This window comes from Pleurodeles waltl, chromosome 7 (assembly GCF_031143425.1).
Source record: "Pleurodeles waltl isolate 20211129_DDA chromosome 7, aPleWal1.hap1.20221129, whole genome shotgun sequence".
In the NCBI taxonomy this organism is placed as follows: Eukaryota; Metazoa; Chordata; class Amphibia; order Caudata; family Salamandridae; genus Pleurodeles; species Pleurodeles waltl.
In genome coordinates this window covers 1379975254-1379992021 of record NC_090446.1, presented here as the reverse complement: position 1 = coordinate 1379992021, position 16768 = coordinate 1379975254, and the positions used below count along the sequence as shown (strand labels likewise).

The 16768-nt window shown below is 43.9% G+C and overlaps 1 protein-coding gene across 4 annotated transcripts in view; it reads right to left on the bottom strand.

Moving 5' to 3' along the window:
* Window positions 1-16768, bottom strand: part of LOC138246356 (transient receptor potential cation channel subfamily M member 4-like) — a 250945-nt gene that overhangs the window by 62064 nt on the left and 172113 nt on the right. For all 4 annotated transcript variants that reach the window (XM_069200879.1, XM_069200878.1, XM_069200877.1 and 1 more), the window contains exons 13-15: window positions 3719-3848; window positions 2531-2676; window positions 1732-1844 (exon numbers count right to left, since the gene is read on the bottom strand). In XM_069200879.1, the coding sequence (XP_069056980.1) occupies window positions 1732-1844; window positions 2531-2676; window positions 3719-3848 (389 nt within the window). The remainder of the gene's footprint in view (window positions 1-1731; window positions 1845-2530; window positions 2677-3718; window positions 3849-16768) is intronic.

Genomic DNA, 16768 nt, shown 5'->3' with positions numbered 1-16768 from the left:
ATTTTTACCAGAAACGGGCCGTAATTACATGAAGTGGTGTAATGTCATTATTGTGGGAATTGTGCATAAGAAGCATAATGTGAAATTATACAAATTACATCAGCATAATTTATATTATGTCTAGATTTAATTTAGTCTTCACCCAGGTAACCTGCTGCTTGAACCACAAAAAACACTTGTTGCTTAAAAAACACAGATCTAAAACCTCAAGTAGAACTGCCAGGCGGAGACATGTAATGTCAAAGAGAAACTCTATGAGCTCCACTGTTAGCACAGGATCCACCAAACCAACTGATGTTCTAAAGATATAATTGAGAAACGCCTTCTGAATATATCTCCATAGTTTCATCCCTGATATTTATAAGGAAGTGGCTATATTAAATTGACCAACATGTCCCATAAGGTTTGATCATTTCCTTGTAGGACTGCAGTGGAGCTATCTGCACTAGCTGTTACATTCTCCTACTCTTTTTCTTTGGCAGCCTAAAAACAATAGTTCTCAGAGAATAAAACGCCTCTCTGCTGTGGAGCTCTCTCGCTACCTGTATGGCTCTGAGGACATTGTCACGATAAATGCAAGGCTCGTGGAAGGTCTGCATGCCTGACTCCTGAGACCTGCACCAAGGGTACATTATCTTAAGTGCCACTATAGGCTGTAAGGACGTCAGAAATCTTGGAGGGAGGAAACCAAAGTAGAAGAAACCGGGTAAATTAGTAACTCAGCAACATAAGGAAGATCTCTATGAAGGTCAAGCCATCTGGAGAGGAGTCTGATGTCTGTTCCTTGTGCCCGGAGATGTCATACACGCAATATGTTCGAATCTGATGCTGACCAGGTACTGGTTAACATTGTAACACGTATACCAATATGTAGAGCTTGCTGTGGCAGGGGAGTAATCTTGACACGCCCCTCCTGGGAGAAGTGATACATCTGTCAATATGAGGAAAGGCATCTCCCTTTGTGGGCACCTTTTGGAGGTAAAAGATGTGCACTTTGCAGAATTAATCACCTTCCTGCTTGGTGTTATATAAGAAGGTCACAAAGGAAACGCTAAATCATTTTCTGCCCATTTTTACCCCAGACACAGAAGAAGGTAGCAGAAACACAGGAGTGCAATATACAAAGTGGATCTCGGCTCTGCAGAAGTATCAAGCACCAAGATGTCCCTTTTTTAGATCGCCACTTATATCTGAACCCACAGTGCCTGCTTAATAGTATTAATGAGTACATGCACTTTATGTAAGCCGACTAAAGTCAGTATGATCTTGGTCCTGGTTTATGGTTCCAACCAATAATTGTGAGAAAGATGTCCGATAGATGGGAATATTATTTTGGAGGAAAGTTAAATGTTATTGGCACACCTTCGATTATCACATATTTCCCAACAGGCAAAAGTGTTCTCCCCAGTGCAGTAAGAATGGTTCCTTTTACAAGCCATCCTTAATTTTCAGCTTGTTGTAACAACCCATAGTGAGAGTCTGACCCATAGGCAAACTCATTTTTAATAACCTGCCTCTTGTATCCTCACAAAGTTGTGCTTCTGTGCATGATCTGTCCTTCCAGTGTTTCTCATGATATGAATAACTGAAGTGTATTATGATGTTTTATCAAATTGCATTCAGATCGTTTTAGGAATAATGCCTGAAATGCAATCTTTAGTCATTTGCCATGATTGGTAATGACCTAAATGTTGAAGTGTGTGGCACACAGCTGCACTAGGAGGTACTCACTTGAACACGATGAGGCTGCTGTAAATTAGAGGGGGGCAGAGGAAAGTGAGTATCAGTTTCCAGACAGGGGTAGATGGCACCATCTCGCCCCACCAGTTTTCTGTCAGCATTGCCTGCAAAAAGAGATCGGGGTTACAGAAAGAAGATTAACCTAATGCTTGCTACTACAGGTTTGTAGACTTGCTACTAGTAGTCAACCATATTCCTGCCAGTGACATCATAGGATGAACATCTAAATAAACCCTCTAGGATTTGATCCTGTAACTTGCAGGTGAAAAACAGTTCACCGCAGTGGGTGCATTAACACTGAGATATCTGGACAGCATGCTAAACATCCTATCCTGCTCATCAGTTCTCCCTTGTGCAATGTTTATTAGTTATTGTGTGGCCTGTCTTGCCAGCAGCTCAAAAGTTAAACTGACTCTTCACAGAGAGCCCTCATAATAGATCCAGCACTGTGGGCATGCTACCCACTCCAATGAGCCTGCATTGTCTGCTCCAACCCACCTGCATGTTACAGCACTGTGGGCATGCTACCCACTCCAATGAGCCTGCATTGTCTGCTCCAACCCACCTGCATGTTAGCAATAGCCATTTCCTCTCTGCCTTCTCTCCCAGAGCTTACCTTCCATCCACCACTTCCTTCCAACTTCACTCCCCATCCTTCTCTTCCCCTTCTGACTCATAAGGTCTTCCCTGCAACAGATCTATCTCTTCTGTTGAGTTTTATTTCCTTCTCATTCAAATTTCAAACACACTCTTTACTCCTCTACCACGCGCAGTAGCCCTGCTCACTCACCTGCACACCATCCTGCGCGAAGAAGTTGCGTGCGTCAGCCTCGTAGGCAAGCTGCAAGCAGGTGGCCCCCATCCAGACGTTTGAGCGACGTACCAGCAGCTTCAGTGCTCTAACTTCACTGTTACTGTAGCAGTCATTAAACACCCCTAAAGACAGCAGCAAGAGAAATATAGGATGGAAATAAAATAATTATTAGTGTCACTTGAAGGGCATGCTATTGACAAAATGAACTCAACTTGAAGATGTGGACCTAGTTTGAGACAAGGAAGATGACTAGCCATCTGATCAGCTTTCAAGTGGAGAAATGGCTCTTTCTGAAAAGAGTTGATTTTATATTATTTTTTTTTCCACAGAAAAAAACAAAGGTTAAAGTAACCTTATAGTTAGGTGAAATGATCACTAACAGCACAACATTTTAAACTCTAAAGACCATCAAGAGACCACTGACTACTCTTAAAAAATGAAACGTAAACATTTTTTTTTTTTTTTTTTTTTTTTTTTAATGAAGCCCGTTTTCCTTCAAGGAAAACGGGCTGCGTTTAAAAAAGAAAAAAAAAAGATTGCTTTATTACAAAGCAATCACAGACATGGTGGTCTGCTGACCGCAGCAGGCCACCATTCCGGGGATGGCACAAATTGTGACCTACCTCATTAATATTCATGAGGTAGGTCTCTTGGCAGCCCATTATGAATTGCTAAATGTAACTCACCGATTGTCATACATTCGAAATAGCAATTTCCTAACTGCAATTAGCAAAAAATCACAATTAGCAAATCGCTATTCTAATCTACGTACATCTAGCCCTTGGTTCAGAAACTTGTGTCAGCATACATATTTCAGGAATCACACACTGTTCTGCACCAGCAGGCTGTGGGGCACAGTCCCAACAAACACATTTCAAGGTTAGCCTCATCTGTCTTTAGATACCATAGTTAGATGTATGACTCAACTGAGAGGGGCAGTCTAACCAATCTTCACATACAGCTTTACCCTCTCTGGAGGGCAGATTCACCCATCTGACGTTGTGACTGCTTCTTCTAAACAATCCCATGCCACATGTCAAACTCTGAAGTCTAAACGCACTTTCCAACAACGGAAGTGACATTAATGACAAACCAGAAGGCAAAATCTAAAGGTAGTTGTGCAATGTGTAAAAACCAACTGAAAAGGCACTCCTAGAAACAGACCGATAGCAAGGTGCTCAAACTTCGCAGCCAGTTCTCGCATGGCTTTCGATTCTTCGGCCTCCTTTTCCAGCCGAGACATTTCTTTCAGGATCTTGGTGGCGGCGAGGGCTGAGCTCACAGCATCGGGACCCTGGGAAGAGGTGAGAACAAGCGTTATTCAAGTCTTTTCTTGTTTACTCTGCCTGTGTGTATATTCAGTCTTCGCTGTACCGTCCTGTTAAAGCCATGGGCGTAGATTCAGGGAGGTGTTTGGGGTGTTAAACCCCACCTAATAATTACATTTTCTGATGAATAGTTGGGTACAGCTACTTTCATTCAGGTAGGTGAGGTGTCTGTCAGATTTCACCTGGGATTTTTGAATGCACACACTGACAAAAACACACACTCTCATCTCTGTTTTGAAAGTCCTCAAAATGTTGGTTATTTGACAAAACTTTGTTTTTCTCACTTATTACTCCTACCATTCAGCATTCCTCTCTCTTTCCACTGCCTCTTAAGTCCCTCTCATGCACACTGCTTGTGGTATAATGGATTTAAACATTATATGCCAACATGATTGTTGAGAAATCTGAAGCTCACCCCCCCCCCCAAATCTTACTGAACAAGCTATGCCCCTGACAACTCACCATACCCGAGTGAAACCACCTGTACCCAACTATTCATCAGAAAATGTAATTATTAAGGAGGCGTAACTCCCTTCCCCACCCCAAAGCATTGCCCCTGGTTAAAGTCCTGCTCATTCTACATGCAGTTAGAGGTACGAAGGCAGGTGGTGCCAAGATGTGAACTTGGGGGCATGGGGGGTGAACCTATTGTTGCAACAATCCACTGCAGCATTTGATTCAAGCCAAGCTAAGCCAGCAGCGACTCCAGGATCTGCGGACACACTTCCATGGCTATCCTGTGAATAATTACAGATTGTCTAACACATGGATACTCAAAGTACGGCCCAGGGGCCGCATGTGGCCTCCCTGACCTTTACATGCAGCTCCCTGAGCAACAGGAGTGCAGGTCTGCTGTTCACTCGATTCAGCACTAACAATAAAAAGATCTTAAATAGAGAGGCAATCCTTTATTTCAAGGTCAACTGGTATTAAGGAAAGGAAGTAACTAGGGAGTCCTGAGCTTCACTTTAGAAACACGTTCATTTTGAAAGACATCTTGCAGTAAAAGTGTAAAAATTAAACAGTTGCTTCAAAATTCAAGAAGTGTATTAACATGCAGACCATTTTCACATAAGTATAATGTATTATACCAGTGCATTGAGAAGTATTAATTTAAAAGTGATAGTTTTCAAACATGAATTTAGAAACATTAATTTTCCCCCCTACCCTGACAAATGCACCAATAGTGAGTTAAAGAGGAAAGTCAGATGTTATGGGCACTTTTTGAGTGGCCTGGGGTCCTATTATAGATGAACAACATTATAGTTTATTAAATCTGACACAGAAGCAGATTTGTACAGTGCAGACCCTGAAATTTCGCTGTCCTCATATGTGATAATGAATAAAAAGGAGGAAAAGTGAAATTAAGCAATTGCCTAGGATCACACAATTTGGAAAAGTGGGAAAGCAGAGATTAATCCCAGGTTTTCTGGTTTCATATTGCTCCATTCAGCCACTAGATGTATATCCTCTGCTACGCCTACCCATACCTTACCTCCAATCCTCCCAACCCCCTTGCCCGACCGCCTTTCTGCTGGCATCAACCCAGTCCTCGGCCACAACACAGACCAAACATGTTGGCCCCTGGGAAAATGTTTGTGAGTACCCATAGTCTAGCACAGTGATACTCAAAGTACGGCCCGGGGGCCGCATGCGGCCCTCCTGACATTTACATGCAGCCCCCAGGTCAACAGCAGCACTGTGCTGCTGTTTAATCGACTTGGTACCAGCCCTAAAAACTGGTAAATAAACCGGCAAGTATTTAATTGGAGGCTAATTGAAAAGGGAGTAACTAAGGTGTCCTGCATTATTAAAGACCTCGTGCAGCAAAAATATAAAAGTATGGTCTGTTTGAAATTCAAAAAGTGCATTTCATTAACCTGCAGAACCGTTTCAGCTTAGTACACACAATTATATCACTGCATTGTGAAGTATTTTTAAAGTGATAGTTTTCAAACATAAATTTAGAAACTTTCATCCCCCTTCCCCTCAAACCCTGACAACAATGTGAACTAAGAGGCAAGCCAGTTATGTGAACTCTTTGGGTGGGCTAGAGGGGCTGAGTTTCTATTATCCATAAACAACATATTTTATTAAATCAGACACAGAAGGTATTATGCAGCATACATCCTGAAGACGTATTTCAAGGTTCTTATATGTGATGATGAAGAAAAACGAAAAAAGGGAGGTAAAGTGAAGTCAAACATTTGCCTAGGATCACACAATTAAGTGGAGAAGCCGGGATTTATACCCAAGTTTCTGGTTTAACATTGCAGAATTCAGACACTAGATGTATAGGCTTCACTTACCCTACAACCACTTTACCACTACCCCTCCCCACCCCCAGCCCTCCGACCGCCACCATGCTGGCATCAATGAGGCCCTCGGTCACATCACAACCAAACAGTGCGGCCCCTGGGAAAATGTTTGCGAGTACCCATGGTCTAGCAGGTTACCGACGGCGTAGTCCCCTTCTCCTGCCCTTTTTAACCCTGCCTCTCCAACTCAAGACAAAACGGTGCTTGTAAAAGGCATTGAATTCAAGGCCATCTTGCAAACTAGTGTTTTCGTTATGGTCAATGATTAAAAGGAGGGTGTGGGCTTCTGAATCACATTCCATCAACCTGTTTGCCCCAAACCTTTAGCAAAACTTTAGCACGTACCAGCATTGTCGCCATTGTATTGGTTTAGTGGATGGAGTAATGCTGCCCTCGTGTGGTAAATTTTTATAATTCAGGCCAATGGTTTTCGCCTTATGGGTTGAAGCACCATGATAGGTATACCAAAATGGCATATAGCAAAAGGCTGAGAATCAACTTTAGAATCTGTTGAGAAGAATTTATAAAAAGTACTAGAATGTGTATAATATTAATCATCAGTAATATGAAAAAAATCAATGTTAATAACGAATAGAAAAAAACGTTGATACAGTTTCATGTAATGAAGTGTTCTTGTAAAAAAATTAGAACCAACTTATAGAGGATGTCTTTTAGTCTAATACATTTATGAGTTAAGTTGCCAAGTGGTGTTTATTTTAGTATTAATGCATTTTTATAAGTCAAACAACGTTTGAACTTTAATTGTTGTTTTATGTGTATTGTTGTAAAAATGTGAATGCATATTACTAAATTAACATATGGTACAGAAACCATTACTAATTCAACAGCTGTAAACATTCATTATGGCTGACAATCTCGGTCTACTGAAAATCCAGTTGTTATGTATGTTTGTAAAGCACACCATCACCCGTGAGGGTGTCCTGGCGCTGAACAGCTGGGTGTGCCTAACCCTGCCTATGTTAGGTTGGTTAATTGAAAAGCCAGGTCTTCAGCTTCTTGTAGAATTCCAGGTGAAAAGAAGAGGCCCTGGTGTAGAGTGGGAAGTCGTTCCACGCCTTAGGAGTGATGTAAGGGAATAGGAGTGATGTAAGAGAATGCCCGTCCTCCTGTATGTGAGTAGGAGAGCTGAGTATTCCAAAATGAAGGGAAAGTTATATTGCACAGGCTCCCCATTCCTAAGTAACTATTAACAGAACACGTCAACATGGCCAAGGCATTGGCCTCTCTGTCACGGGAAATTCATTAGATAGAATCCTATGTATCACACTTTCTGCCTGAAATGCCTTAATTCTGAAATCATATCATAAAGGGGCACTAACGGGGCACGTGACAGCCTCTCTCTCTGCTGACCTACGTTCATACTAAATGGCCGCTTAGACAAATTACTGTCCTGGTGGAAGACTATCCACCCATCTGGCTATCATGTATTGTAAATTCCTTCCTCTGAGTTTGGCAGTTTGCATCCATTTTCTATGTGAGCCCAGAGCCCAGTGACTTAACTAGCATCAGTATGTACGGTGTAGACAATACTCCATGCGGATATACTCCATCATGAGGCGAGGTATGTGCACCACCATCTGATCTTCACAGGTAAGCCTCAAACTGGTAAGACTGCCTTCTGTTGACTGACCTCATCAAGTGTGCTTTTGGCTGCCAGTGGTCTCTACAGCCAGAGAAGTAGTAAACATTAAGAAAGGTGGTGGCATGGGTTCAGCGGTATGAGGGCTTTGCTGCACCCCAATTAAGACTGTGTAACCAACCAACCAGGGATGAGGAGGGCCCATTTTCCTGGCTTTCATTAATTCAAGCCACCCTGGCGACGCCACTGACTCTTGCCTCAATAAAGGCCTCAATAAGGCAACGGTCCATGGGTGGCCTCTGTAAAACGTGGCTTTGGACTTGGTCAGGCCTGTGAGAGTTGTGCACTGTTCAGAATCACATGGCCAGACATCATCTTTGCAAGCCTGTTTGCAGCATCATGCCACAAAGAACATGTTAAGTGTACAAGCATTACATTACATTTGCAAAAACTGTTCGGGAATAAGGGGTGGGCAAAGTAGTGATTTATTTCTACAAATAATATGTCTAAATCTCATACATTTCCTGTATACGACAAATTTTCGATTGAGCAGTCATCTGCGTGAAAACTGTATGCGAGGTGGAGCCTCACGAGGTCCCATGGATATGTAGTGTCTATGGCAGCGGCATAACAATAGCCCCAGAAGCCCCTGTGGTGCGCGGGGAGGGGGGTGGTCGGAGGTGTCAAGGTCCGCGGGGCGCTCAGCACTGTACACGGGCGTCGGGCCCCTGGCCTGGGAGCTCCTGACTGAGTCGGGGGAGGGGGGCCCGCCATGTACTTTGCAGATGGGCCCCTTAAGTTTCATTACGTCACGGGTCTATGGTGGTAGCACAGCACATACCACATGGCAAACAACACGTTTCACAGCTCCACAAGATATTTTCTGATCAAACACGGTGCTCTTTGTGCAAAAATGTCAAAATATTGTAAATCTAGGAAAAACTGAGATTAGGTAAAATTCACAAAACCCAATAACTGGTAATTGCATCAAACTACGCTCACGCAATAAAATGTTTGCATAGCCATGTCTTGGATCTGGCCTGGACAGGGTTAATGATATGAACCTATGTATATAGGTAAAATCCTTTGCTGGAGAGACATGCACTCCACAACAGCAGGTCTTTACCCTGATCTACTTAGATTCTGAACCTCTAGGTCTCTATGCATCAACAATCAGCTAATAATTTGTTTTTTTTTTTTTTTAAGGTGCATTTATACAGCACACTGCAGAGTTTGTAAATCCAAAGTGCTTTTGGAATTTTGATTACCTTTGAAGTTTTAGTGTTGAAACAATGTTTTCCCTTTTTAAAGAATACACTGGTGCTCACAGCTTGATGATACTCAGTTTATTGACATTGCAAGGATGAAAGGCTGGCATCGCGCTTGTGGTAATTCTGTTACAGAACATGGGCATTCCAGTTATGCTTCTCTAATCTTTACTACGCATCAGCAACAAAGAAATAACAATAGTGGCGTTTCTTTGAATAAACTATAGTTTCCATGAGTGCTGAAGTACACAAACATAGACAAAATACTATACCCAACAGTGAGCCTCCTTCAGTCCATAACATCCTTGAGAAATACCTCCTGTTCCTCTTTTCTTTGCAGCTCATGAGTGAGATAAGTATTCTTGATATCTCTTCTCTAATTTTGCTTAGATTGGTATAAATTTGATTTGGTGACTCTTTCGAGTTGTGACTAAGGGACTGATTTAGAGTTTGGCAGACAGGTTACTCCGTCACAAACGTGACGGATGTTTCATCCACTTTATGATTTTCATAGGATATTAAGAATCGTAATGCGGAGGATGAGATATCCATCACGTTTGTGAAAGACTAATCCCATCCGACATCCCGCCCACCCGACATCCCATCCGACAAACTCTAAATCGGGCTCAAGAGCTTATTAATATGAAATGTAAGTTCTTTTTGGAACTTCCCTGTAAGTCCATTAGCCAATCTTGTGTCACCGTAAGGCTGGTGAAACAGGGCTTACTGAGCACTCACTCCTGGTAGAGCGAAGGTGCTTGTTCACCCCAGTGCAGCTAACACTGGCGGCGGCTGCTATGAGCCTCAGGTGGAGACATGGCACGAGCGGCATTTGAAGGGACACACGCTGGTGCCTATGGACGTGCCGGTTGTGCTAGGACCACCGCGCGTCCCCCCACGAACACAAGGCGTACCATTCTAGAGGGAGCTGAGCAGGGTCAACCCATCCTCGCACGAGCCATGCAGTACAGGGCCTGTAGTAGTAGCAGCGCTTATGAGGATTTACCACAGGCTGAGAGCTTGCCACGGAACTGGTTAATCATGAGACTGCAGGTTAATAGGGACTAAGAAACCTACAGTATTGACTTACAATGTGAATCCATGACTCGATCTACAAGTTGATACATATTTTTATATTTGCAGTACTGTCATGTATTATCAGTTCATTATTACTAATATTCATTATTGTTGGTGGTTGGAGCCACTTTTAGTGTTGTGCATATTGGACCCAACTCCGAGTAGATGGGACGTCCACATAGATGTCGTCCCATCATATGAATCCCCGGAGACAGAATCAGATGTGTTTTTCTCTCAAGCAACAGCTTCTAACGGGTCCTGGGTGTTTCTGTAGATAATATAGTGTGCAGGGCTGTATCAGAGGCTTTGAAATCCATAACTGACACACTCTAACATCTGTGCAAAAGGTGCCGTGCTCCGAGAACCTTCATGGGAGGTTACACAGGAAGAACCAAGGGGGTGCCGGTTCTAAACAGTCTGGCATACACAAATCTATGGTGAAGCGAGAACCCAGAGGCATGGGATGAACGTGTGCTGTAGGGATGGGAGCTGCAGCATTAGCTGAAGAGAGCCGGCGTTTCCTGGCATTGTAGGGAAGATGAGGACCATCAAGTGGGCTCTTCCCAGAGGGGAACCCCTTAAGTAAATTAAGACAAACTCTGAGATCCAGCCCTGACTGGGATAATGAGGTTCCCGCAAGAGGTGGGAAGCTACAGCACGATGAAGACAGTAATGATGATTCGTCCACAGGCGACATCGATGACATAAGTGATTACCAACATATGACTTTGTCAGGAAAGAACACAGATATAGAGCCCTGACAGGATATACTGCTACAACCAAAATGTAGGATGGATATGTCTCAAGTAAGAAAGGATCAAAAGTATTCGGATGGTTCCAAGGTAGGCTGAGAGGACGACAACTTTGTCCCAGAGCTTATTATATACTCCAGTTCTTTGGCCTGGGTGTCTTGTTATAAGATGGTCCAATATTTGTTCAAATGACTCAGGAAGCCATTAGACATGGAGGTCCGTAATAAACTGAGAGCAGAATGTCCTCAGCTGGATATCAAGGGTGAGGTGGTGCTCTCTTGAGAAGTGAAGTTGAAGTTTTTGACATTTATGCCCAAATGTGCAGAAGACCCTTAAAAGGCATTGGTAGGTCCTGGTGCAGCTGCTAAGAAATCCTGCAGGATATCACCTTTCCCTCTGCAAAGATATTGGACTTAGCAGAGAAAGCTAAGGCATGGGGGAACCCCATGAACACAGATAGGCTGAAAGGCTAGGCCCAGAGAGCAGTATGCCTAATTGTATTTTTTTTTTTTAATCTGTTTATTAAACGTAACTCACAAACAGCAGTACATTTCTCTTGGATTGGTAAGAGAGTAAACATTTTCTCTCTTCATATACAACTTCACGTACTTGTAATTTCTATACAATACGGTTACATTTTAGTGTACTGACATACAACTTAAATTGGTGCGGTTTATAACAATAGGCATATCTTAATTTTTACTTAAGTATGTTTCGTGGTGTTCTAAGTAATAACGGTAATGTTCGACTATGTAGGTGCGAAAGGTGTTTATGCTTTGCTTGCGTGTTATGCGAGTAGTGGTGAGGCGGGGACAGGGCTGACGAGTTAGTAGCAGCCGCTACCGATTTTCATGTTCACACCTGGGTGGATCTACGCTTGTTGCCTACCTTTATATTTTGGTTTAATACAGTGGAATCAACAGAGGTATTACGGCAAGTATGATGTGGCCCTTGTCATGATTGATAAGTATTTAAGCGGATGGCTTTTTGTTTGTGCCTCGTGTTTCAAGGGGGGGTACATATCGTCCCTAGACTCTATTTTTACAATAAAGTGGTCCCAGTGTTCAGCACCTTCTTGTATCTGGCCCTTTTGTTGCAGCTGTCTTAGTGTGTAAGCCTCTGCTAGTGTGGAGCTGTGTAGGTCTTTAAGCCAAGCAGAATAGAGAGGGGGCATTAGGGGCCTTCCAGTGTGTAGCGATCAAGCGCTTGTAAGTTACAAACGCAAGATCTATAAACTTGTGAGTGTGTTTTTCATTCTTGCTCCTGTGTCGTATACCCAGCAAATAGGATTCCGGTGTGGGTGCGAGCGTATTGTCTAGTATGCCTGCTACAGTCTCGGTGATGCAGCACCAGCCAGTATTTATTGTGTGGCAGTCCCAGACCATATGGTAGAAATTAGCGGCGGGGGTAGCGCATCTAGGGCATTCTGGTTTAGAGTTTGGGTATATTTTATTAATACGGGCCGGCGACAGATATGCTTGGTGGATGTAATTAAATTGTGTGTAGCTCAGTCTCACGTTGCGGGATACAGATTTAATCGTGGTGAGGGCAGCTTCCCAGGATTTCTGGGCGATTGGTGTGGGTCGGACGGCATCACAGCAGCTTTTTTTGACTTGTGTCAGAGCAGTACAGGTATCTGTTAGGAGTATTTTATATAATTTAGTGACAATGCCCTTTGTGTTTCCTATAGTGAGTAATGAGGTAAGTAGAGGGGATTCGTCAGGTTCCTTGGGGTTGCTCCTCCAGAGGTATTGTAGAAGTTTAATAATGGCGCTGAATGTTAAGAAGGCCCCAGGTTGCATGATTCCGGTAGACACAAGTTCTGCAAAAGTACTTGCTTTAGAACTCGAAAACAGGTCGCCCGTGTTCAATGTTTTAGTCACCCGTATATCATGATGAGAGGAGAGAGCTTGGACCCGGGTACCTGAGCCAATGGTATTAAAGGTGAGTAAGGGGGGATTGGGGTTCTTCCCTGGACATATCTCCGCCAGCAATATCTGGCTGTATCCAGTAGGGGTGTTTTATTAGGCGGGTAGGGAGGTCCAGACATAAGAGATGTCAGTATCGTTTGTGGTGTCGTGTAAGCCGTTATCGCTGTACACACTCGTGTAGACGGTTCGTTGAGCCACGTGGTTACCCATTGAAGCTGGGCTGCCGCGTAGTACAATTCAAAGTTTGACATGCCAAGCCAGCCCTCTTCTTGTGGGTATTGTGTGATGGCTAGCGCTACCCTGCGTCTGTCCCTGCCCCATAATAGACCAGTTAGCAGGGAGTGCAGTTTATGAAAAAACGAGCGTGGCAGGGACAACGGGATCGCTGTGAAGTAGTATAAAAATCTCAGTAATATTAGCATTTTGGCTATGGCCCATGGGTGATAGTGGAAGTAAGCTCCAAAATGTCATGGACCCGCGAGTTGAGCGTAGCAGCCTATCAAGGTTGCCCTCCCGTAGGTCTGTCATGGAGTGGTATACATGAACCCCTAGGTATTTAAAAGTCTGATATGCCCAAGTCAGTTGGTGCATTGGTAGTGCCATTTGCCGTTCAGGAGGTATGCGTATAAGAGGAAAAATACATGATTTTGCCCAATTAACGCGTAAGCCAGAGGAGAGGGTGAAGTTATCCAGGATTTGCATAACCCCTGGAAGGGAGGAGGTAGAATTACGCAAGTATATTAAGGCATCATCCGCATATAAAGATATAATATGGTGTGTGTTGAATTCTTGGATGCCCCATTTATAGGCGCAGCTGCAGAGCTTAATTGCCAGTGGCTCCATAGCTATTGCAAATAATAAAGGAGATAAAGGGCATCCTTGTCTAGTGCCTCTGCCGATGGGAAACATCTCCGATATCACCTGACCCGTTTTAACGCGGGCTGTTGGTTTGGAGTATAGGGTGCTGATCCAGCTGATGAAGCCGTTTTGAAAGCCGAATGCTTTAAGAGTACGGAAGAGGTAATCCCATCCGAGCGTATCAAATGCCTTCTCTATGTCTAATGATACGGCCACTGCCTCTGCTTCTGTGGTACTATGCATTATGTGGATTAAATGTCTCATATTTAGAAAAGTGTTCCTCCCAGGTATAAAACCAGATTGGTCATGGTGAATTAAGTTTGATAGATACGGGAGTAATCTGTTTGCTAGGATTTTCCCTAAAAGTTTACAGTCGGTGTTTAAGAGAGAGAGTGGCCTGTAGGATTTAACATCAAGTGGGTCGCGTTCCGGTTTTGGCAGTACCACTATCAGTCCTTCGCGCATGGAGTCCGGCAATTGTTTTCTATTTCGCGCTTCATTGAATACCTCAATCAGAGCCTGCAGGAGATGGGTGGATAGTGAGTTATAATATTCCATTGGTAGTCCATCTGATCCAGGGGTTTTGCCGCGTGTCATTTGAGATAGAGCTAAGCGTAGCTCTTCAATGGTGATGGGGCCGTCTAGTGTGTCTGCACTATCAATAATATTTATGTTTTGGGGAATCAACTATAAAAGTTCAGTCAATTGTTGCTCATTTGGGGGACTAGTGGACTGATATAGGGAACGATAATACATGTGAAAGGACTTATTGATTTCAGCTTGTGTTAACCACTTCTCCTGAGTGGGTTCTGATCGCGCCTATAGGTGAGGCTTGTGACGGTTGACGCACCAGCCATGCTAGTAGTTTGCCCGACCTATCTCCTTCCGCATGTTGTCGGGCTCTAAAATGTCTGTAGTCATGTCTGCTGAGTCTGGCGTCACCCTCTTTATATTCAGACTTCAGCGGATTTAATGTTTCAAGCAGGGTTGCATTTGTGGTAACCTCGGTCTCTGCCTTACGCATTTTAGATTCTAGCTCCAGTAGTTCCTTATTAAGCATTCTTTTGATACCTACCGAGGCTGCCAAACAGTGGCCTCGTATTACTACTTTGTGAGCGTCCCACTCCATAGCGCGTGCTGTTGTTGTGTTTTTATTCAAGGCAAAATAATCCGATAAGCATTTAGTTAGTTCAGCATGGAAAGGGGGATCTATGAGGGCATCTGTTTGTAGGCGCCATGTTGGAATACACGTGTGTGCGCGTCCCCTCCTCAAGGTGGCTTGGAGCGGATTGTGATCTGATATGGTACGAGCCTGATGTGGTTATTTTTGGGATAATGTCAGTTGTTGCGAATATCATGTCTATTCTAGTGTGTAGTTTGTGCACTGGAGAGTAGAAAGAGTATTCGCGGAGTGTGGGGTGGCCGGTTCTTCAAATTTCACTTAGTCTGTTATTGGAGGCCCATTCTGCGAGTTCGAGTGAGGTGCGTTTAGCTGGAGTGTTGTCTAACAGGGGGACTGAGCGGTCTTTCTGGGTGTCTAATACACAATTAAAGTTGCCACCCCATATGGTATCTGTCTCCAGATCGCTGAGTTTACTACTGTTAAGTGTCCGTAAAAATTCCCCTTGATTTGAATTAGGGGTATATATTGCTGCCAATGCTATGGGATTACCATCTAGGGCGCCCTCCAAGAGGACATATCGACCATTTGGGTCGCATTGTACGTGGGACATAACGTAAGGGACCCCAGGGGCTATCCATATCGCAACTCCCCGGGCGCATGTAGAAAAGGTGGTACCATATATTTGCCCCTTCCATTCTGCTTTTGTTTAGAGAGGATTTAGACAAATGTGTCTCCTGCAGCATGGCGAAGTGTATTTGGTGTCTCCTGAGGTATGCGTGGATCTGTTGTCGTTTACGCGGGGTTGCCATGCCTCTTATGTTCCGTGTGAGTATTTTATATTGTGGGTTATACTGTTGTCTTTGGGAAGCCATGGAGTATTTGTGATTTTGTGTATGCTCTTTGTGGATTTACGGGCTCGTCTCGGTTTGTGCCAACAATATACTTCCTGCCCATTGTGCCTGGCCAGTTTGTATTACAGTTACCTAGTGTGTACCTATTGTTCGCATTATAATGACAATTACTTTGAACATTGTAAGCTAAGATATGCCTCAGGGTTGTGACTCTTAGTTAGAACAATAACATTAATTATATCTAACAATAACTGTGGTTGTGGCAAAGGCAGTATTGATATGATACTTGCCAACCAGGCGAAACGGTCCATATGGTGCGGGGGTGCTTCAAGTTAGTAAGGCCAAGTCAATGCTGATTCCGGCCCATTGTTCTCTTGTTGACATTGCTGCTGTCTGGGGGCAACCGTGGACCCATTGCTGCGAACAGGGGTATCAGTGTAGCGAAGGCAAAGCCGGTGGGCTGTAAATAGTTTTAGCGGGCGATTTGTGGTTTCTTCTATAGGATGTGGAGCCATGTGCCGATGTATCCGAGTTGAAGGATCCCTAGCAGATGTTGTCTGCTGTCCGTGGTGTGAGTTTAGGGCCGCTGGCGGAGTCCGCGGAGTCAGAATTTACCCCTAAATCGGGTTCCATTCCCGATTGTGTTGATCCGGACTCTGGAGATGTATTAACGAAGAGGGATGTAGTCTGCAGTAGTAAAGAACGTTCCACGCAAGACTGCTCAGGAGTAGGTTTAGCGTCTTGTTGCCTACGGGATCTACGTTTATTTCTGGGGGGGTGAATTTTGTCAGTAGGGCTTCTTGCCCTTATTGGATCGGCGAGACCCTTTGCGTGTAGCCAGGTCCATGCATCTTCTGGTGAGGCAAAAAAGAGGGTGCGGGTGTCGTCCTGAATTCGGAGTTTGGCAGGGAACAGCAGAGCGTATTTGATGTTGTGGTCTCTTAATCGCTCTTTGACCCGGAAAAATGAGTTGCGCTTTTTCTGTACCTCCGTTGTGAAGTCTGGGTAGGCCGATATTTCCGCACCTTCGAAGCGCATTGGACCTGCTTTACGAAACAATTGCAGTATGAGGTCCCTGTTGCGGTAATTAAGGAATCTTGTTATTAGT